Source organism: Periplaneta americana, chromosome 7 (assembly GCF_040183065.1).
Source record: "Periplaneta americana isolate PAMFEO1 chromosome 7, P.americana_PAMFEO1_priV1, whole genome shotgun sequence".
Classification (NCBI taxonomy): domain Eukaryota; kingdom Metazoa; phylum Arthropoda; class Insecta; order Blattodea; family Blattidae; genus Periplaneta; species Periplaneta americana.
Genome location: NC_091123.1, coordinates 87623869 through 87647800, shown reverse-complemented (window position 1 = coordinate 87647800; position 23932 = coordinate 87623869). Strand labels below are relative to the sequence as shown.

At 33.4% G+C, this 23932-nt stretch overlaps 1 protein-coding gene across 1 annotated transcript in view; it reads left to right on the top strand.

The window, feature by feature from the left end:
- Positions 1–22508: 22508 nt before the first annotated feature.
- The window catches only part of LOC138703263 (AT-rich interactive domain-containing protein 5B-like), a 454468-nt gene continuing 453044 nt past the window's right edge, over positions 22509–23932 (top strand). The window contains exons 1-2 of the mRNA XM_069831001.1: positions 22509–22629; positions 22849–23106. Coding sequence (XP_069687102.1) covers positions 22609–22629; positions 22849–23106 — 279 coding nt within the window. The 5' untranslated portion in view covers positions 22509–22608. The remainder of the gene's footprint in view (positions 22630–22848; positions 23107–23932) is intronic.

Below are 23932 nucleotides of genomic sequence, written 5' to 3'. Positions count from 1 at the left end.
CTTTAAAATAAATAAAACTGGACCTTATTTTTCACTGACATTATATAAAGACAAGTAATAATGAATGTTTAGATAAAATGTTGATTCATGTCAACTTTAATAAGTGCCCTGTTTTTTATTTTGGGAATCTGGTCACCCTTGTCAGCACCACTGCTTAAGATTTAAAAAATGGCTAACCATTACGCCTTCCTGAATCTTATGTCACATGAGTATGTACATGTGCAAGAAAGCATAATTATTTTACATTTTAAGACAGTTGACACCTATCACAATCAACACTGCGTTTTACCAAAAGGGACTACCGGTACCGAGTGAGCAGATGTGAAACATGAGCATGGTGAACTCCTGTGCAAGGGAAAGATTTTGGAATAAAAGGAACAGTTGAGGTACTGTAGCAGCTCGTGCCTGCAGGAGATTACTTTAAGAGATTCCCAGGTGTTTGAGTTCTAGGTCTTACTACGATTAATAAATTTCGTGAAACAGGAAGTACGGCATTAAAAATAAGAAACGAAAAAGACGACATACAGTGCTCACAGAAGAAACTCTGGATCAGTGCCGGATTTAGACCTAGGCAACCTAGGCAGTTGCCTAGGGCGACAATTTCCAGGGAGGAGAGGGTATTTTTTCTCTCTCTCTCTTCCTTTTTTATTTCCTTCCCCCCCCCCCATTTTCATTTTACAGTGAAATTTCTTTTTTAAATCACTTGTTGGTAAATCTTTTCTGAATTTTGTTCTTGAACACCTTATGGAAGTCGGAAATCGCATTGTCGCGGTTGTGGCGAGAGTAAAAAGAACGTGTGTAATTGCATAATTACACTATATTGTAATACGAGTATCACGTTATTATACTATGAAACTGTTTAAATTGCTTGTATAAACAAGAATGCATTGTTGAAAATCAAATTGGATGTGTGTTTCTTATTTATCACTATGAATTGTAACCACAACTCTCAGTTACATTTCCCATATACTGGCACATATAAAAGCAGCCCGCCTTCTGTTTGAATGCAAATGCGATATTTTGACTGCTTGAAATTCCATTATTGTATTCTAGCGTATCGTATCATCACGAAATGAGTAAACGGCTACAACAATGGGCAGTTTTATGCAATAATCCATTGTTGGCATTCTTTCTGTCAGTATTTCATCAGTCGAATTACACGTGTCTGTTCGCATTCTGCAAAATGACTTACTCCATACAAGAAAGAGTGGAAATTGTGGAAACATATGTGAGAACAGGTTCGATTAAGGTAATCCGCGAAATTTTCAGGACAAGTTTCCGAATAGAGGGCAATCGGCAAAGAGAGCAATTCAGGGTTTGGTTAAAAAGTGGCATGCTACGAGATCTGTGTAAGTGTATCTAAACATGATTAGACGTGCACAGCTGTGTTCTGATGCTGAAGGAAGCCACTTTTATCCTCTATAAAATGTGAGTCTTTTTCAGCACTTCGCCTTCTGTATTTTCTCTATACTTACACGGACTACTTTTATCTGCACCATTCTGTATATCATCAGCAATATTATTTAATCACTTTCCAGCATTTGCTCTATATAATTCGATATGAAAGGTTTATTCCGCAAAAAGTTGGAGATTATTTTTCAATTTACTTTATACTTTCTATTGAAGTAAGAAATACTCGTAATAATTATTCCACCAACAAAACCAATGCTTATAAATAAACCACAGCATTACTTATAAATAGCTTTTATGGAATTCACAGGTTCATTGCCGCCCTCACATAACCCCACCATCGGCCCCTCTCCTGTGCAAGATTAATCCAGTCTCTTATCATGTCCCACCTCCCTCAAATCTATTTTAATATCCTCTCAACTACGTCTTTTTCCCTCCGGCCTCCCAACTAACACTCTATATGCATTTCTGAATTCTTCCATACATGCTACATGCCATGCCCATCTCAAACGTCTGGATTTAATGTTCCTAATTATGTCAGGTGAAGAATGCAATGCGTGCAGTTCTGCATTGTGTAACTTTCTCCACTATCCTGTAACTTCAAATATTTTCCTAAGAACCTTATTATTAAACATCTGTTCCTCTCTCAAAGTGAGGGTCCAAGTTTCACAACCGGTAATATAACTGTTTTATAAATTCTAACTTTAAGATTGTTTGACAGCAGACTAGATGACAAAAGCTTCTCAACCGAATAATAACACGCATTTCCCATATTTATTCTGCGTTTAATTTCCTCCCGAGTGTCATTTATATTTGTTACTGTTGCTCCAAGATATTTGAGTTTTTCCACCTCTTCGAAGGATAAATCTCCAATTTTTATATTTCCATTTCGTACAATATTCTCGTCACGAGACATAATCATATACTTTGTCTTTTCGGGACTTACTTCCAAACCAATTGCTTTACTCGCTTCAAGTAAAATATCCGTGTTTTCCCTCATTGTTTGTGGATTTTCTCCTAACATATTCACGTCATCCGCATAGACAAGAAGCTGATGTAACCCATTCAATTCCAAACCCTTTGTGTTATCCTGAACTTTCCTAATGGCATATTCTAGAGCGAAGTTAAAAAGTAAAGGTGATAGTGCATCTTCTTGCTTTAGTCTGCAGTGAATTGGAAAAGCATCAGATAGAAACTAGCTTGGTTTTCACAAATCAATTTTGTTTCAGCAGTGAATAAGTTTCAATATGTTTCTTTGCCTCGAGTCTGATTTGCTTCGTTAGAGCGAATTTGATGACATCATCATCAATGCTTTCTCTGTGAAGAAAGTGCGAAGGAAATCTTTATAATTCACAAGTAAGATGCATGTATTTTGATTCCAGTAATTTAGTGTTTTCTGAATTGTAACATTTCATTTAAAACCAAATTAAACTAAATATGACCTGTATAATAGCTGCTTACAACTTGTTTGTGGGAATTAATAATAATAATAATAATAATAATAATAATAATAATAATAATAATAATAATAGTAATAATAATAATAATAATAATAATAATAATAATTTATTTTAGCTGGCAGAGTTAAGGCCGTAAGGCCTTCTCTTCCACTCAACCAGCAAAAAGTATACATACATATGTATGAACTTACAAAGAATTCAACAATTTGATTTAGATAAGAGCTACATGTATACAAGAGTTATTTACGAATTAAAGAACAAAATACTATGAACTATTAATTAAACACTGAAATACAAACTATGTAGCAGAATTAAGCTAAAATACATAGAATGTTATTTGAAATAATGTTAGATAATAGAAAGAGATTATTATGAGAATTTTTAAAATACAGCACTATCAGGATGCATGTCTAAAGGAAGGAGTAACAATGTAGACAGTGATAGTTTAAGTCAGTATGATTGGAGTGAAATGCTAAGGTAATCTTTTAAGCTGTTTTTAAAAGTGTTTATTGTCTTGCAGCCCCTAATACTGTGTGACAGGGAATTCCATTGTCGCGAGGTGGATACTGTAAAAGATGATGAATAACGAGATATTCTATGAAGAGGTATAATTAACGCGCCGCAGATAAGTGATCTGGTATTTACGTCGTGGTTAGAGTATAGATAAGAGAAACGAGACGAAAGGTAATTTGGTGTTGAAGTGTGCAGAATTCGAAAGAGTAAAGACAAAGAGTGTAAAGTTCTACGTTCTTTAAGTCGGAGCCACGAAAGACTTGCGAAGGATAGTGATATGTGATCATATCGTCGGATGTTGCATATGTATCTGACGCACATATTCTGAACTCGCTGTAACTTGACTGACAGTTCAGAACTTAGGTCACTTAACAAAACGTCACAATAATCGAAATGCGGCAATTACTAGGGTTTGTACTAGGGTAAGTTTTAGTTGCTGGGGCAAGAAGTTTCTTAAGCAACTCAAACAGTGAATAGAGGAACAGATTTTTTTTATCGTTTCTTTAACTTGAAAATTCCAATTTAGATTATCGAAAAAGTAGCCAAGATTTTTTACGACAGATGAATAAGGGATTAGCGTCTTGTTAAGTGTAACAACTGAAAGATTACTGTTATTAAGAGAGTTAAATAAACGCTTATGGCCAATAATTATAGCTTGAGTCTTACTCAGATTAAGTGCGAGTCCGAAATTGGCCACCCAAGTGGAGACAGTGGCTAGGTCACAATTCAACTTGTCAATTGATTCATTGATCGTATTGGGTCTGGAATGTATGTAAAGTTGTAGGTCGTCGGCATAGAGGTGATATCGGCAATACTGTAAGTTTTTTGGTATGTCACTAATGTAGATAGAGAAGAGTAGTGGTCCTAATACGGAGCCCTGCGGCACTCCCGCCTTTGTGCATCGCCATTGAGAGAACTGATTACCAAGTGAAACACACTGTTGCCGGTCACGTAGGTAGGAGTCCATCAAGCTCAAGGTATTGTCTGACAGGTGCAAAGTCTTCATCTTTGCAAGAAGCAGGTCGAAAACAACAGAACTAAAGGCATTGCTGAAATCGAGAAGAGTTAGTGCCGTTACTTCACCCCTATCCATAGCTTCATGGATGTCCTCAGTCACTTTAACTTGGGCTGTAATAGTGCTGTACCCAGGCCTAAAACCCGATTGATAGTCATCAATTGGGAATTGGGAGGCGGCAAATTTTAGCACTGTCTACGGGCAGCACTATACCTAAATCCGGCCCTGCTCTGGCTGAAAATTCCCCTAAAAATCTCTTCGGCATCTTTCTCAGCAAACGGGAATTTCCTACACTTCTGTATGAGAGACTACGAAGTTACTTAAGGTAAAACCGTATAAAATTACTATACTGCAAGAACTTAAACCCAGTGAGCCAGTACTTAGAAGTAGAATTTGTAAATGAATTTTGAGTAAAGTGCATGATGGAGAAATTGATCCTAATCTCATTTCAACTACTTACATGGCTATTTTAATACACGAAACAAATGATATTGAAGTTCTGAAAAACTTAATCTACTTCATGAGGGACCACTTCATGACCCAAAAAATTGGAATATAATGCGCACTTGGCAGTGAGAGAAAATCAGGCTCAATTTTTTAAGCAACCATTGAATCGCACTTTTTAGAAAGGAACTAAGCCAAAATTTGCTACTTTTCAGGAGAGCATAAAAACATTTTTTCATGTACATATTGCAGAATAAAACATTTAAGACTTACATTATATAAGGATAACATGGGATTGAATTTAATGATAACAGACTTTTGAAGAAAATTTTCTGCTACAATGGTATACATAAATGTCTAAATTTGAGACTTAGTTCCTTTCTTCACTGGAAATTGTTTTTGAAAGAAAAAAATAAATATACTAATTAACAACATTTATTCAACGCAGATCTAAGCTTACATGTATTTTGATTAAATTGACATGTTAGAAATTTTAAAATAATATTATGAATCAAAAAATTAGTTCAAAATGGACATGTTTCATAAAAAAAATTAACACATGTGAAATGACTAGTGGGTCTCATTCATGTGCGCCAGGACCTGTGTAGGAGAATATGAAAATATTGCTTCAGCATTTTCATCACTGACGTACTTTATTAGTTTCTTAAGGTCTTCAATCTTTTGAGCATTGATGGGAACTTTTCCTTCTGGATATGCCTTTGTTAGTTCCAGTGTCAAACTCGTAAATTCTCCTTCCCAAGGAGAAACCTATTGCTTACATAACTCTTGATGTAAGTATGGGCGAGCTTCTACAATGCCAGGACTATCTGAGCTACTCTTTCATACAGAGGATGTGAAATGAACCTTTCTCTCACAAGGATTCTATGAAGTTTCTTCCAATATGATATTCTTTTTGAAAAATTAGGCCATCACATATCAAAGTTATTGATCAGTTTTTCAGAGTCCGCTTTGTACGGTTATCTCTATATATTCTTTTATTGTATACACCCTATCAACCCCTGTTATTACTTTTCTGAAAACCCCAAAATCCCTATCACACGGGAGAAAGGAATGGCCTCACTCAGGAAAATAATTTTTTATAGTTTTGAATCTTCCAGAACAAGACAAAACCTAACTATTGTATGATTTTTGTTTTGGCCTGGGTAGCTATCTGAGAACATATGTATGTTTTCGTCAAAATAATATTTAAAAAATGAACAAACATCACTGGCTCCCTTTCGAGCCTGTCCTTTGTAATAAACTTACAGCACACATTGGTTGGATTTAAGATCATGAATGCAAAATATATTAACCTATAATTGCCTCGTATAGAAGACTTCTTTGAACTGGTAATTGGGAGAGGGGCAAGTTTATAATATTATGCTGACAACGTTCATCATGTCTTTGTATTTTAGGGGTCATCTTAGTGAAATTACTGGCTCATATATTGACGCACACAACTTTCTCTGTTATGAAAATACTTTAAGAATAAAATAATAATGATTATGTAAACAACATATTACTTTATTATTATCTATACAAACATACATTGTTGTCTGTATAAACATATGTTTCGTAAGCAAGTTTAACAATACACCAAAAATCAATGTACCGGTACCGTAACAGAGTTACAAATGATATGTTGACATGTTTTCGATGTCCAAACGATGAAGAAACGCACTAACTTCCTGACTTAGTTCTTTTCTTTACCGTAGTATAAATATATCACGGTGATGTTAGAGACACATGGAAAGGTCTGACTAAGTTCATTTCTTGCCAATCAGTGTGTCTTGGAAGTATTAATCATTTGGCTAATAAAAACAAAAATGGCAAATTTTGACTTAGTTCCTTTCTAAAAAGTGCGATTAATTAATAATGATAGATAAGTGCAAAATATTTTTCAACCGTTTTTTGCCGAATAAACTGACAGGGAACATGATTCCACGTGTTTCCAACAGAACTCTGCAATCGTACATAGAGCCAATGTTTCCTTGCAGACAATTCATGAAGTATTCAATGACAGTCATCACTAACAATATATTGCCCCCTTGATCCTTTTATCTAATATCCTGCAATTATTATTGCTGGGGAACATTAAAAGATAAAGTATATAGGGCAAATCCATACACATTAGACGAACTAAAAAATATCTATGAAGAGATTAATTCAATTCCTCAAGAGAATTAAGGGAGGTGAAGGGTAATTTTCTACGAACATGTCAGAAATGTGTAGAAAATGAAGGCAGACAGTTCCAGCATCTCCTTGCATGATATGAGTAAGTAGGTTACATAAATTCTTAAAAATGAAAATAAGCAGGGATTTGTTAGACAGTCACTCTAGTGCAACAAATTTAACTGAACCATGCAGTTCTGAAGATGGTTCCCAAGTCAAAACTAGTCAACTAAGGTATTTTTAAACTTAGTTCAAGTTAACACGTGAAAGTTATATACATATTTTTATTCCTAATATGAAAAATCTTAGCTAATCCGCTCATCCAGTATAATAAATCTGGGTATATGAGTATTGGTATCAATATTTGTAACCAATAATTTTATCAAAAAGTCTTTATTACTACATTGCTAAAATGTATTCAGTCACTTCTTTAGACATTCCAAGCTGTATTGGTTAATACATATCTTGAAATTCAAACCGGAATAGTATGAAAATATCTCCTCTTTTCCATAAAGAAGTGATATTTTCATATTATTTCATTTTGAATTTCAATATAATTATGTTGATTAGTCAACTGTCCGAAGACAGGTTTGAACCTCATAAGTGACACTAATAATGCATCACTCATGAGTCAACGAAGTCACGAGAAAATAGGGTGGGGTGGCCAGTTCCTTTTCCTCTTCATTGCATACATCGCTGACTAGTAACAAATTACACTATTCAGACTTCAGATGTAGGCCTATAAAACAGTTGTTCTTCCTTTGACACATATTTTCAAGTGAAATGTCCTGCTTGATAATAGATGTACTGTAAAAATCAGCCAGAACTTAAACCAAAGGTATCAATATATATTAACCAATAAGGTTATGAATGTCTAAAGAAGTGAATACATCTATCCTTTGAGTTTTGAGCAGTATAGTAAGCAGGAGCGAGGCATGCTATGAGACATTGAGACAGTGTCTACCCCAACTTTATCTGTGTTTATAATAATTAAAATTCTACAGGCTCGATCAGTCAACATGACTTCATTATTGCAAGACAGCTTGCTTGCTGGCATTGCACTGCTATATTAAAATAAAGTGCCACAATATCCGACAAGTTGCCCAGACCTGTTGTAAGGAGACACGACTTCGGTTCACCATATAGAAACGCAGAATTATTGCACTAAAACTCCATATGTACTTCGGTACATCATAGTAATAATAAAATTACGTTCTTAAAACAACTTGTTAAAATGCTTACGAGCCATGGCTTGTTAAATTTATATATTATAGTAAGCGGTGATTTGAATTTAGATGTGAATAAGAATCATTCTTTTACTTCTGATTTTTATATATGTTACGTTCTTCTGTTATTATTTTAATAATAGCCTCACTAGGGAATCAGCTTGTCTAGATAATATTATTATTAACATTGCTTGTGACTTAATATCTTCGCAAATAGTAAAAGTACATTTTTCTGATCACGACGCAATGTCAGTGACATTTAAAAATGAATCATATAAATCTTGTTCTTATCAGCATACTCAGGAGGTTTATTACACGAATTTTTAGTGAATCTAATCTTATTAAATTTACATCATTCCTTACTGCTTCCAAGTGGTTGGAATTTGTGGATTGATAGTCAGTCTTATTTTGATGTATATGTTAATTGGTTTACTTTTACTTGTGTTTTTAATATGTTTTATCCTGTGAAGACAATAACAAAGAAAGTAAGTAAGTGTAAATTCGTTAGTTCTGTTAAAGGATGATATACTGATGATTTGAAAGATTATAAAAACTTCCTTGATTGTTTAAGTTTGTATTCCGAATGGGCCTTTCATTATAATGCTGATAATACCTTTTTGAGTGATATATACAGGGAAACTAAAATAGAATATAATCATTTATGTTGATTAAAGCAAAATTTAATTTTTAATGTGAATTTCATCTCAAATTCAGTAAATAGTTGTAAAGCTGCCTGGGAATTAATGAAATTAGGGCTCTTAATAACAATAAGAATCTCAATATTAATCATGATCCTGACCATTTTAATGATTCTGTTATTAGTTCTGTTAAAACATTGTATAATGCTTCTGGACATAATAATTTTAATGTTTTATTGTTACTGAACAATCTTAAAGTTGTTAAGACTAAATTTGCATAGTCTTTAATATCTTGTAATGATATATTTCATATTGTTGGTGGTCTTAAGGACTCCAAGTGCAGACATATTTGATATTAGTACTGACCTTGTGAAAAGTGTGATACTCTACATAATTGAACCTATACATCTTGATTACACAACTTTTAACACTGTATCACTTCGGAATATGTATTGTATGAGTTTCTTGTGTTAAATTCTATCGTACCTGGTTTACATGTTTCGACCATAATAGGTCGAAACATGTAAACCAGGTACAATAGAATTTAACACAAGAAAGTCATATAATACATATTCCTAATTGAACCATTGACATGTTGTGTCAACCAGTTTAATTAGTGGTGTTTTTCCTCAATCACTTAAGTTGCTAAGGTTTTACCTCTATTCAAGAAAAGTGATTCTTCGAAATTGGAAAATTATAGGCCAATTTCTATTTTGTCTGTCTTTTCAAAAATAAAGTAATTGAAACTGTTATTAAAAATAAATTGTTTGAATATTTTGAGTGTAAAGCATTATTTTCCGGTGCGCAATTTGGTTTTAGGAAAAAGTTATCAACTTTAAATGCTTTAGAAAATTTAATTTCTTCTGTTTTTTTTTTTTTTTCTGGATTTGAAACTGAGAAGAATACTTTGGCTATGTTATGTGATTTAACCAAGGCGTTTGATTTTGTGTCACCGAACAATTATCAGGAAGTTATGTTTTAATGGAATTACAAATCTCGAATTAAATTTATTTTCAAGCTATTTAACTCATCGTTCACAACGGGTTTTTATACATGGGAAATATTCTAAATCTTTCAATCTTAAAAGTGGAGCACTACAGGGCTCTGTATTCGGTCCTTTATTGTTTCTAGTTACGATTAATGATTTACCTTCAAATATTGATGACACTAGTATCCTGTTTGCAGGTTATACTACACTTCCTTGCTCTAGTAATAGTCTAGACTCGTAGAACATCAATGAATACTTCATTGGAAATGTTTGTTTCAATCTAATGGTTTAAATTTTAATTTGAGTAAAACACAAGAAATATTGTTTTCCTTAAAGAGCAGACCTACTCTTATTGACAAATCACAAGTTAAACTTCTTGGCATTCACTTGGATCAAAGTCTTACCTGGGAAGTACATATTGATAGTATTTGTGTTAGATTGTAAGAAGTAATTATTTTACTGAGAAAATTAAAACCATTGGTGCCTAATTGATATTTAATAAATGCTTATTATGAGTTTTTTCATATTATTGCTTATGGCATACGTCTTTGGGGAAATAGTTCGTATGTATCTAGGGTACCAATACTCATTCTAAAAAAAAAAAAAAAAAAAACTATTCAGATTCTTACTTCTGCTACATTTGATAGCCATTGTAAACTTGTTTATTTCTGAGGGCATATTGACTGTTTACAATTTCTATGTACAGCAATGCTTATTGAAATTAAAAAGCAACTTATATGATGTTAACAACAACATTCATAATCATTCTATTAGATTTTAATTATCTACCATCTTGTTGTTCCCAATACAAAGTTATCCAAATGTAAAAATTGGTACTCGATTTGGCTGTTCACATGTTTAATCTGTTGCCTCCTGAGGTCCATTTTCTTAGTCTTAGTTTATTTTCTACTAGAATAAAAATGGTTAATAGATAATCCATTCTATAATTTAAATGAATTTCTTAATTCTGGTATTAGTACTAGTATAAGGTTTTAATCAATGTTGCTATGGAGGCTATACGAGGCCATACATTGTATGGGAACCTACAATTTTTTCAATTAATCGTATGGGGAAAAGAAAATTTTGTCTGTATGGAGCCATAGGCATATGAGTGCCTAAGTTTTGTACGTGGAGATCTGTACAGATCTTAGATCATCTCTTGCTATTCCTAATGTATTTTGTTTGATGTTCATAAACAAAAATTGTCCACCTCTGCAGCACTGGAATCCAGAATTATATAAAATAATGGTTAAAAAAACAGAAGTGCTGCAAATACACACTCCAAGATTCATCGAGACAAGTGTGCATCTACGGTAGTGCTACATGGTGTATTCTTTAAATCAAACATGTTGTACAATTAAAATGTAAACCAAAACAATTTCGTTACTTCTTTAATATAAAAAAAATCATTAAATGACAGTCGGAGAGATAGAGAGAGGAGAGTAAAATATATTTCAAGGGAGAAAACCAGGGGTGGGACATATAGCAAAAAAAAAAAAAAAAATTACAGGACTGGTTTTAATGCATTTTCTTTTACCATGTCTATAGCACTCTGTACTTATGACAATAAAGCTGATTGATGATAATAGATTGTATATGCTAAGCCTTTCAGTTTCAATGCTTTAACTACCAGTACTCTGTTTTTAAAACAACTGCGACATGAAAGAGGCAAGTTATTTGAGATGTAGCCAAATGTTCTGTCACCCCAGAAGTAATTTTTTTTTGTCAAACTTCAGTACTAAAATGTTTGTGTATGTTGTAGCTTTTCTTACGACTTTTTGTCTTTCTTCTTACTTTTAAAGTGATACTGCCAATAATATCTTTAATAGTCAAACTGGAAGATAGTTCTGATGCCAGACCACAGATCAGCCAGTAAACTGCACACTCCTCACCAGAGGTGGGTGTTTTGATTTATTTTTTTTTATTTTAGTAGGTTATTTTACGACGTTTTATCAACATCTAAGGTTATTTAGCGTCTGAATGAGGTGAAGGTGATAATACCGGTGAAATGAGTCTGGGGTCCAACACCGAAAGATACCCAGCATTTGCTCAAATTGGGTTGAGGGAAAACCCCGGAAAAAACCTCAACCAGGTAACTTGCCCCAACCGGGAATCGAACCCGGGCCACCTGGTTTCGCGGCCAGACACACTAACCGTTACTCCACAGGTGTGGACGGGTGTTTTGATTCCTGGAAGATTCTGTTATATTTATGGTAGATAATGCGAATAAAATGGGGCAAGATTTCTCTCAGTAATTTTATTGTTCTACTGTTATAAATAATCACAAGAGCATTATTAACATCTCCGTCACCATAACCACCAGTATGATCATCTCATCCCAAAATAGCCTCTTAGTTTAAAAGATATTTAATAAAGAATTATCTGGCATTTCTGTTAACAATCTTCGAAGCAATCTGAATATTTACATGAATTTATTATTGTGCCCAAATGTCTCTGCACTGTTGAATAGTACCTAAAAGCAAAACTTTTACTTCTTTTGTGAGTAAACTAGTGATACAGATGGGCTAAGGTCCATTGCCTATTACCATTGAGTGCATCATGGCTGAACCCAGTGGCATAACTTACACCCCTGCAGACCCTGTGTTGCGGGGGGTCCGTGAACATTCATTGGTTACTGAAGCATATTTGGAAATGAGTGCTAATTACAGTTCAAGTATTTTCCATAATGGATAGCCACTCTTTTTACTCTCTGGCATATGGAAATCTGTGGTAATGATCACTGTCACTGGACCCGAGGATGTGCATACAATGATCCAACTGGCAGTACTTCGCATCATACACCCCCATCAATTGCCTCAGTAGATTCGCCTACAACCATATTGCAGTAACGTTGAAAATGTGACATAATGATTTTTATGGATGGAGACATTGTTTCTCGTGGTGTATTTTCATGTCAGGTTGCCAGATGTAGTCGCAGCATATAAACAGTAAACGCACATTGAAATAAAGAAGTTTTCTATAGCAACACGTCTACTTGTTACTAGATTTAATTAATCATTTTTCTCTTGTTTTGTGACACTGAAACCTTTTAAATGTAATTATGAACATTTAAGTGGTGCAGAAAAACGCAAAAGGAAAAAACTTGAAAAATCTGTTTCGAAATTGACTAAAATAGACTCAGTGTTTCGACCAAGCAGTCAAACACAAACTACCTGTGATGGAACGAATCCCAGTGTTCCAGTACCATGACTCAATAAAGACTTAGTGCTCTCAGTGTATTACGTATTGAATGTGAAAAGGCCCAAAGACTTGATCTACATGATTTGACTGAATCATTTACTTCTTAAAAGGCCATAAGGGAAAGCGCTTGTTAAACTAAGTTTCACATTAAATTTATCTTTGGTATTATTGTGTAATTATACCCTTAGTAAAATAGTAGTTACAGCATTTAAATTTTTTTCATTTCTATTCACGTAATTTTGTTAAAAATGGAGTATTTTGCTATGTTAAGGTGTTTCATTCAAATTAGATGTAAAAAATAAAACCATGAAACTATGAAAAAATGGTACTAAGGAAAGGGGCCCAGATTCTCATTTTTGCTGGGGGGCCCCAGCTGTAAAAAGTTACACCACTGGCTGAACTCCAAGATCTCTGAGTGACTAAGAAATAAGGAAATCATGCTAAATGAGACAAAACAGGAAACTGTATATATTCAGGTTACACTGAAATGCAATTTTTCCGAAGCTGTTTTGGTATATTACATCGTCATCTTTTTTTGATTATGATCCTGAATGAAAGTTACACAGTTTCTTTCATTAAGTGTCATCCTACACATCTACAGAATCCTAGGATGATTAAATTATATTGCAATGCATAGATTATAATTTATATCCTAATATAAACTCAATCTAAACATTCTCATTATTGGTTTGTTATGAAATATTACCTGTCTATGAACTGCAGTTTTACAAAATGTTATTATCAAGCATTGAGCCATTTACATTAAAAAAATTAAATATAACCTCAAAACATTGTTTTGATTTCTCGAAAAATACATTTCAACAAAAATTATTTTAAAGATGAGCCTAGAAGTTTAAAAATTTAAGTTCAATTAATATATAAAGTGGTATTAAAATTTAAAATTCCGCTATTTTCAGAAATAAGATAATAATTTACAGACAACAGCATACTATACATTATCTCAGCCCAATCACATTCCATAACCAGTGTTGGATTAACACCAGTAGTAAATTTAGCATATGCTACAGGCCTTATATTTTTATGACCCTTAATAGAAAATTAAAAAATAAATAAATTGAAAACATAAAAAAGAAAAATAAATAGATGCTTGTAAGCTGTCTGATGAAAATGGCATTGCAGTGTATTCTATATCATGAACTTCTGTTGTTTACATGCTGAGATAACAACATGCTGAATGATCCTACCATATTGAGTTCTGTATTCATGTTGACTCCTTGACAATTTTCAGAACATTATTTCTAGTTGCAGTGCTTTTCTTTTATTTTTTTTTTTTTTCGTAGAAAAAGGTGCCGGTACTCATCAAAATTTACAAGTTATACAGATATCTAATAGCATCTAAATTAAGAGCGTAATTGTTATGGACACCTTCTTCATGGAATCATAGCTTACTGTTTGTATCCACTGCTGATTGTACAATTAATTTTGCCACTCTATGACAGAAATGTTAATTTTATAAAGTTCAAAGACGAAAGGTCCTAGTATTGTATACTGTTGCGTACAGCCAGAAAAAAAGCACTCATGGTTGTTGTTTCATTTGCTCTCAGTCACATAAATTTGTGACTATTCACTAGTCTTTGTTGATACCACTACAGTAGAGTCCTGATTATCCAGCCTTCCATATTATCTGGATCACCTTTTTTTTTTTTTAAATTACAGTAGTATAGATAGGCTATATATAGTACTGAATAAAAACAAACTTTTTTAAAGTCAATTACATACCGTACTGCATTATGAATAAAAATTCGTTTATTATGTACATGTAACGACTTTCTACATTACTGGGTCTGACGAAGGTCAAGATCAAAAACCACGTAGCGCTCTCACCCTCCATATTGTCTGGATTGCCCTCGGCCCATATAGTCTGGATAATGGGGACTCTACTGTATTTTGTTTTTGTAAATAAATTGTTGATATAGTATTGACTTGTGGTTTTTGAAAAGTATAGGGCTACCTTTTTATTTCCTGAAATTCACTGCAGTGGAGAATGTTCATTTTCAAAACTGAAAAGGATTAAAAATGAATTAAGGAACACCATTCGCCAAGACAGATTCAAAATTGTCACTCTAATGACCTTCTACATGAAACAGACATTTCCAATATCACCTATAAATGTTCTTGTGCTGAATATAGAAAAGTATGTATTTAATGCTCAACTAGATTGATTCAAGATTATTTGGTTTCTGGAAAGACCAGTACAAAGTCCCCATAGAAGATTTATAATTTACAAGTTTTTTACAAACATTTAAATGTTCCCAATTCATAATAGAATTTTCCTCATTACAAATGACACACTGAGGTGATGGTAAAATACCCAGTTTAATAAATATTCCGCCAAGCAGTCGTGTCCTGTGGCAATCCTTATGGCAGCTACAGTGATTAGGAAGTATCTCTAACTTGTCAACAAGACCAGCCCATTTCTTGCCATCGATCTTTATTTGAAGATCTGAGAGAAACTCATTCTTAAATGAGCGGTTAACTAATTGTTTCAAGTTGTGTTACGAAAGTTGGGAGATCGTCGTAACAATAGAAAAAATAACTTATGAATTGTAGTTCTGTTACGCTTTACATTTGACATTGGTACTTAACGGTAACACTGGCAGTTCTCAAGGATGTAATTTTGGTGGGAGACTAACATATTTTTATATTGGCTATTTTACTTCTCATGCATGATTCTCTTACAATAATGCAATATTTCTATTAGATAGTAAATTTGAATGAACCAGAAAAAAATGTCCCCCCCCCCCCATTACTTTAACTACATGCCGACATTTATTATTTTTTATCATCCACCTCTGAATAATGTACAGACATTTAATTGGTTGAATAACAAAATATTGAATTACTTTACTGTTCAAGTACGTTAAGTGACATAATGCTACAGCCCCTGCACTAGCTTAATCTGGCACTATTCACAACATTAGTAAATTTCACTTGACAGTTATTCATAGCTTTCATATCAGGCCTAAATGCAGTGGCATCTAGTAAACTCAAATGAAAAGTGTCTTGTCCTCAAAGAGACGAGTTTAATCACTCATTGCAAGAGTTAGTCTATAAATGAATAATAGGTTATGTTATAGATTTTATCCTTACGTAAAATGTAGATGAACAGTTTAGTCAAAATCAATTTACTTTGTTACAATGCATTTATATAGTATATTATATACATTACAGTAATCGAAACATGCAGTTTTACATTTTCTTATTTCCTGCATTACGAATGTCTTATTGACATCATAAATAGACAACGTAAGGGTTAATTTTTTGGTCCTACAGAATTATCTATTATGGTTACCACTGGTTATTGATGGAGAAACATTTGCTCCAGCGCCGGGGATTGAACCCGGGTCCCCAGTTCTACACACTGGGTGCTCCAACCACTGAGCTATGCCGAGGCTCAATTGACAGCACTGAATCGAATCCCTCTCCTTTATTTTCTCTTAGTGGCCTCACTCCATGTTTGACATATATATTGACACATATATTAAGTCAACTGTTATTACACAAGGAGTGCACTCATTTGAGTGACTCTGTGGCCTGGGACTCCATAGTATATGCACTGTTGGGCGAATGATCTAAGTAAAGATTAATTTTTTGGTCTTACAGAATTATCTGTTATGGATACCATTGAAATGGAATGGTGTTGGAGCGAATTTTTCTCCATTAATAACACAAGAAAATAAAGTATTAAATAAAGTACATAGGGAAATATAAAATACAGCCATAGAGATATTTGATAGCTTTCAGTATATTTTAGCGCCGTTGTTACAATACCTTCAACTAATTACAAATTAAGTTAGAAATGTTGGTTTTTTGTTAAGTCAGGGGAAGTGACAGTGCAGATTCTCCCTTTGTGTAGGTTGTAGTTTAGGAGGTAGCAGTGAAAAAAACATTTATCTTCTGTTCTCAATAGCTTTTTAATGTTGTTGTTTTCTAATGCCAGGCATTTGACAAAGTCATTTGACCTCCTGCACTCCAATATTTTTCAAAGATGTTATCATGATCAGCCACTGAAGCACAGATTTTGAGGTGTTCCAAATCCATTTCTTGGTTTGAGTCGCACAACGGGCAGTTAGGGGACTGATATATTCCTATTCTATGCAGGTGTTTGGCCAAATAGTCATGGCCTGTTGCCAATCTAAATGCAGCTACAGACGATTTTCGTGGTAAATCGGGAATTAACTGTGGATTATGATGCAGAGAGTTCCATATTTTCCCTTGAGATTGTGTTATCAAATTTTGTTTGTTGAAGTCTAAGTATGTATATTTAATAAACCTTTTCATAGGGCAATACGTAGATAGGGTGGTATCCATTGGAATACAATTATTCTTTTATTGAGTGTTATTAATTGAGAGAGCATTTTAGTTACTTCTGCTGTTTGAGATGAAGGTGTGTGTCTAGAGACTATTGATAGAATAGCTGCTTTGGAGTCTGACAATATAACTGCATTCTTAAATTTATTGATGTGGCATAGAAGATTCCTGAGACTTTCAATTATTGAAATGATTCCTCCATCAAAACTTGTTCCATATCCACGTAACAACCGCACTGGCACCTTGTTCCCTGGCGATCAAGGATCTGTCGGTGTATAAATGAAGCCAGTTTTGTGGAGGGTATCTAATATTAATTGTCTCTAAAGACAATTGTTTCATTATTGCAGTGTTTACTTCTGATTTACAATTGATATAAACAGCAATAAAAATTAAATACAAACACTTAGTATGGACTATCATACTGAGACGAATTTTCAATAATAAAATTTATCACTGTTTTGAAAGTCAAATATGTTAGTCGAATGTTTGGGAGATGAAGTGTAGCAACTTCTCCTTCACTGTTGGTAGTGTGTGTATATGTAGAGGGGAAAAGCCTATCAACTAAACTGAAATGGGAAGTAGTCTCTTCTTGCAAGGAATGTGTTCTTTTGGAAGATGTATAAAAAAAAGGCAGAAAGGCCACGTAAGTGTTTGAAAAAAGAAATCAAGCTCTGACTATTGATAAGCTCTACAGTAAAACAAGATTTAATTCATGAGTATCACAGTGTGTGAAGACAGCCTTGTGATATGATAAAAAAAACTTTCGTTTGTAAGTCACTCACATGACCACTCATCACAAAGACTCTGTCGTAAGTCTGTTCTAAATTTTCTCTAAGTCATACTCATATACTGAACGTGAGAAACTAATAATATGAAAGTGTTAATTTGAGGGCTGCAAGTTTTTTCGTTTTTAAGGAATGTGTATCAAATACAGTCTCAATCCAAAAAATATTGTCTATTGGTCATACTGTAGCTTTACCAGAATCCAATGAACCTTTAACGTTAATTGTTTGGAAAGTAATATTCATACTGAGTTAATACTCCAATTCCAAAATAACTGTATATTCCAAAATTTCCATTAATCTCTGCCAAGAGTACAAATCAATCTCCGCCGACACCAATATTAAAAAAACACAAATGATAAAATTAATCTCCATAAATACCTGCCTGTGCCTATAATACAGAAATGTCTGATTGTTGTCAAGTTAATAGGCTGCAAAATTAATATTAAGGCCATGATAGTAACCGAATTATTGCCTTGAATTATTATAAACGTAAGTGCAGTGAGTTTACTGAGCCATCTGTTTATAAAATTCCTGTTGGTACAACACTTTCCTGTCTTGAATTGATATGTTACACCAAGAAAGGCGAAGAACAGCTAATTATTTATATATTTTGAGCATGAAAGTAAAATTCGTAAGCACAATCCTTAACCTGTGAATCTTGCATATTTTTCCTTTACTACTCATTAGATTTTTCACTATTCCCTCTAGATTTATAGATTCATGGTGTCCTTCAGTGTAAAATTTTCCGAAAGTATAATACTAGTAGTCCCTCATTTGGCTCTCCAGGCAGGAACTATATTGATAGAGGCAGAAATCATACATTCATTAATCGTTCATTATGTTGCATGCCAACATATAAATTATTGTCCTAGCTTACTTAGTGCCTTAAATCAGTGCTAATATTTAATTTTTTTTTGGGCACTCTAGTTTATGCGCTTGAACATGTAAGTCCTAATCAATCACTCCAGCACTAATACGGTTATAAGTTTTTACCGGTAATTAAGTGTTGTGCTTTTCTGGAGCAAAAAAAACTCAACCATTCCAATTGCAAACACTCTCCATATAGGCCTACAGACAGGGTGTTTATCGAGATCTGAGATAGCAGCTTGTTACCTGGCAGAGGAGTAACTAAGACTGTGCGAGGCAAGGGCAAGCCCATACAGGCAGGCACATTAATTATATCCTTGCTATCTACATATCAATATTAGCAATTGAAGACCTAACATTCTAAATGTGCTAAGTGCCAATTTTTCTAATTTAATTTTATTCAATCTAAGAGAGGAACATCCATATGAGAATATCATGCTAAACGTCTTTGTCGTAGCTCAGTTGTTACTTGTTTATATGCCAAAAGACGGTATTGTAGGTATCTCAACATGCATTTCGCAGTGTTTTTTTTCACCAATATCTCAGAAAGTTGTTTTTGGCATTTGTCTCATTGAATGGTTTTTTTCGAGGTTTTCCCCAGCTGTAGGACTGAAGCCGGATGGTCTATGACGAGTCCTTGGCCTCACTTCATTTCACCCCCTTTGGTCTGATTACCTGGTTGGGTTTTTTCCCCGAGGTTTTCCCCAACCATAAGGCAAATGCCAGGTAATCTTTTTTTTTTTTTTTTGGCGAATCTCGGACCTCACCTCATCTCACTACATCTCGCCAAAATATTGTAAAAAAATTGTAGAAAATTACAAAATTTTAAAACTGTAAAAATTTGTAAAAATTGTAATCATAATTGTAATATTGTAAAATTTTTACTTGTTCCACATCTTAAAGCTTCATTGCTAATGTAAAATCTATGGAATATAATAAATAAAATGAAAAAAAAAATGAAATAGCACATTTAGAATGTTAGGTCCTCAATTATAAACAACTGTATCACAACTTATGAAATTGTGACATACCGGTACTGACAGTTATGTTTAGTGTAGAAGAAAAATTCAAGTTTTTCAGTGCTGGGGCATCTGAACCAAGTCATAGGTGGAAAAGTTAGAATCTTTGTGGAAGTGAATAACAATTTCAAGAAAAGATGTGCACAATGCACTGCAGCATATGAAGAGAATTTTGAGTAACGAATGTGAGCTAAGTACAAATTCTACAACTGTTATTGTAAGTGTTTTATCACTGCTGGGGATATGGGCACATGCCTCACAGTAACCACAGCGGGGACTGTCACAGCCTGTCGTCGGAACACGATAAATGCTCCTCACTGTATTTCCTTTCTATCAAATAACTATAGTTTTAAGTGCTGAACTTATTTGTTATGGCAGAGTATGAGTGCAAATGTCTTGCTGTGGCACAGTTCGCTACTGATAACCAACGCTGTGCTAGAATCTATGGGAAGATACTCAGTAAAGACATTATGTTCAGGTGAGGTAGTTATTCCACCACATTTGGAGCAAGAGATATTGCAATACAAGCCTCTCTGAGAATGTGAAGACTGACAACTCAAAATGTTCGTACATAGCTTCTCTTAGGGAATGAAGCCAATTTTGCACTAATCTAATACATCTATACATCACAAACATCTTCTTAGACCATAATATGAATTGTAGCATTTAACTGCTTGCGGTAGCCTTTTAGCCTACTTTGTAGGCCTAGGCTATCTCCTTTTAGTACAACTACTCATACGTCGGTTTTAATATCAAATACAGTTATAAAAATTAATTTAGACATTTTCAGCTATTTTGGTTCACATGTATTTACTTGGCCAGTTAAACCAAAAAATCAATAGGTATACAAAAGTTTACTAACATTGAAAAAATACCTACTTAACTTTAACTGTTTTATTTGTGGAATGTCTACTTAGGAATACAACTTCAGTACAGTAACTGATCTTGATAAATGTTTACTTCTTTACCAAATTTATAGAATTATTTTTTTCTTAAAAATCCCGAATTTATAAATGACTTGACTGTTTGGGTAATTTATAAAAGGTATGATGTCGCATTACTTAAATAATCCCCTCAATATCTCACTAACCTTGTCACATACCTTGACTAATGTCACTTAGCTATCCTCTCATCTAACCCATAAAGAACGTATGTGCTACGGTTAGTGGGTTAGTTGAGAGAATTATTTAAGTGATATGATGACATATTTTTCCATCATATCTTTAAAATTACTCATGTTTGTATTAATTGGTAAACCAACGCAAACACTTTATTAAATCTATTTAACAGGCCTATACGTCAAAATTAAATACTACAATATCAGTAACTCGTTTTTATTTTCGTTTTTAGCATGTTTAAAATCCCCTAAAAATACAGATTTGGAAACATATATATATATATATATATATATAAATTTGGCAGAGATACAAATAATTACTCAGATCCTTTTATTATTCTGATTCACTGATTACAAAATCACCATCTATCATTTCGTTTCTCGTACCGTATTAAAAGAGAAGTTAAATTTAAGCACTTTTGAGAAATGTTATTAAGCATGATAGAAGTTCTGTAGTAACTTAGGCCTATTATTAAACACTATAGAAATATAAATTAAGTGGAAAATTACTTTTCACCTTTCAGGCCTCTCATTCAACAACGAAGTCACTGGCTGTATTAGTTCATGAGCATAATGGCAAAAACCGTTAATGAAAAAAATAACCTCTTTCCTAATTCGTATGGGAAAATTATTTCGTCACTCCATTAGGCTACATGAACAATGTCATATATATCTTAACTTTTACTAAATATGCATTGAATGTTTTAAAATATGATGGGGTTTATCCACATCACTTATCCGTATTTTCTGCACTTTTCTTTTAGCCTCCTAAGTAAATGTACTGTGCCTATGTAGAATTATGTTCATTTTTCATTCGAATAAAATATTGGTAAATTGGTTAAACTATGTATTAAATTTCAGATACCTATATAGTAGGCCTATTTTAACTTAATTGATAATTATTTTTGACAAAGTATGACGATAATTAAAAATGTAAATGGATTAAATACGCATAAATTTAACTCAATTATTTAAAGCACGTGTAAAACACTCAACTACCTATAACTGGAATTCAGATGCAGGCAATTAACGATCTCGAATACAGAATAAAATACATGTTTGAAATCAAAATAATAGTAATGGTAATAATGTTTTCTACTAACGATATCGGAAAACGAATAATGTTTAATAACTTCACAGAAACGGCGTCCGTTCTAATTTTTCTTTAGTAGTAAATGGTTATGATATATAATCAGATGACAATCTTAATAATGAATTTGAAGTAGATACTTAATAACATATTTTCAGTCGTTTACGAAACATCTGTCCACACCATCCGCCATTAATATCTTTTATGCTGCAAAGCATCGTGGGTAGAAAACACAGTATCGGTGACGTCACATAATTAGAGTAAATACAAAGTAGACTGATGTGTTAGTGGCGTGCCGTGTGTGAGCTCAGTGATTTTTTTCGATTTTATAATGGATACTAATAAGATTCAGGTATGTACACTACACTGTATGAATTTTAAAGTATATACTATAATATACGATTATTATTATAATTCTTAAATAATTTTTGTAGGTAATATGGACGTTATTTATTGACAATTGCTGGACCATTGTAAACCCATAACATGAATACAAGGGAAGTGCGTTCCAAAATTTGAGTATAATTATAAAGGAATTTAATTTTAAAGATTATTGTTATTTTGTTTTCAGCTAATTGGTGCACCATGTGGATATCACGGGCAGTATACTTTTTATAAAGGTTTCAAATATAAAAAAAATGGGAGGCATAAAATATTAGCTCTGAGTGATTTTTTCTTCGTGAAATTATGGAGTGATTCAGACTTAATTAGCATCGGTGAATTACAACTTTTGTGGATGGACAAAAATAGTGAACAAGTGTTGGCAAGTTTACGTTTATATTTTCTACCAGAAAACACACCTGAAGGGAGAAATGACGATCATGGAGAGGTGAGTAATTAATCATATTAATTATATTATCTTTTAACTGTGTACTATATATTGTCCATATTTCATGGAATGAATTACAGGATGCACTATATATAAGAAATTGCTTTTCTAGCTTCATGAATTACTTACTTGGCATGAGTGTATGGGATAACATGATATTAAATCGTATCGTCACTCAGAATTTCGAATTATTGATTCCGATTTGGGACTGCAGGATATCGCCACATGTTTTTATCATTTCGTTATTTTCGATTACGAGAGTGGAAACTAACCATGCGTAACAAACGTATGTTTGGATTACTAACAAATAATTAAATATGACTTGAATGTGTTATTGATTTATCAATTACTGCATAACCGGGGCCCGGAGCTCATAATAGTACAGTACGTAGCTATGCGCTGAAGCAAAACACGTTGGCCTTGAGTTACACTAGATATCCTACGCAAGGCTGTAAATGAAAACCTATAATGTTAGTTTGATGTTTGAAAAAATTTAAACTTGGTTGAAAATTATTCCATAATCAATCTTTTTATTCATATATATTTATATGATGCCAGTATCTGGTAGAAAATGCTTCCTCGACTTCGAATGACGTATTAAGTTATGCATATTAATTTAATTTAGTGTTGGTAATTACAGTGTAGTGGGAGGGAGGAGCTGGAAGAGGTATATGTTCCCGTCATCTAATTAAATTTAAATTTAGCCTGTTTTGCTTTTAGAGAATAATAGACGATTTGTAATTAGTATTATTGTATTTAATATGTCTCTTTCAGTCTCTCCTCTCCTCCCCTCCCTTTCCGCACCCTTTCCATTTCCCATTACGCT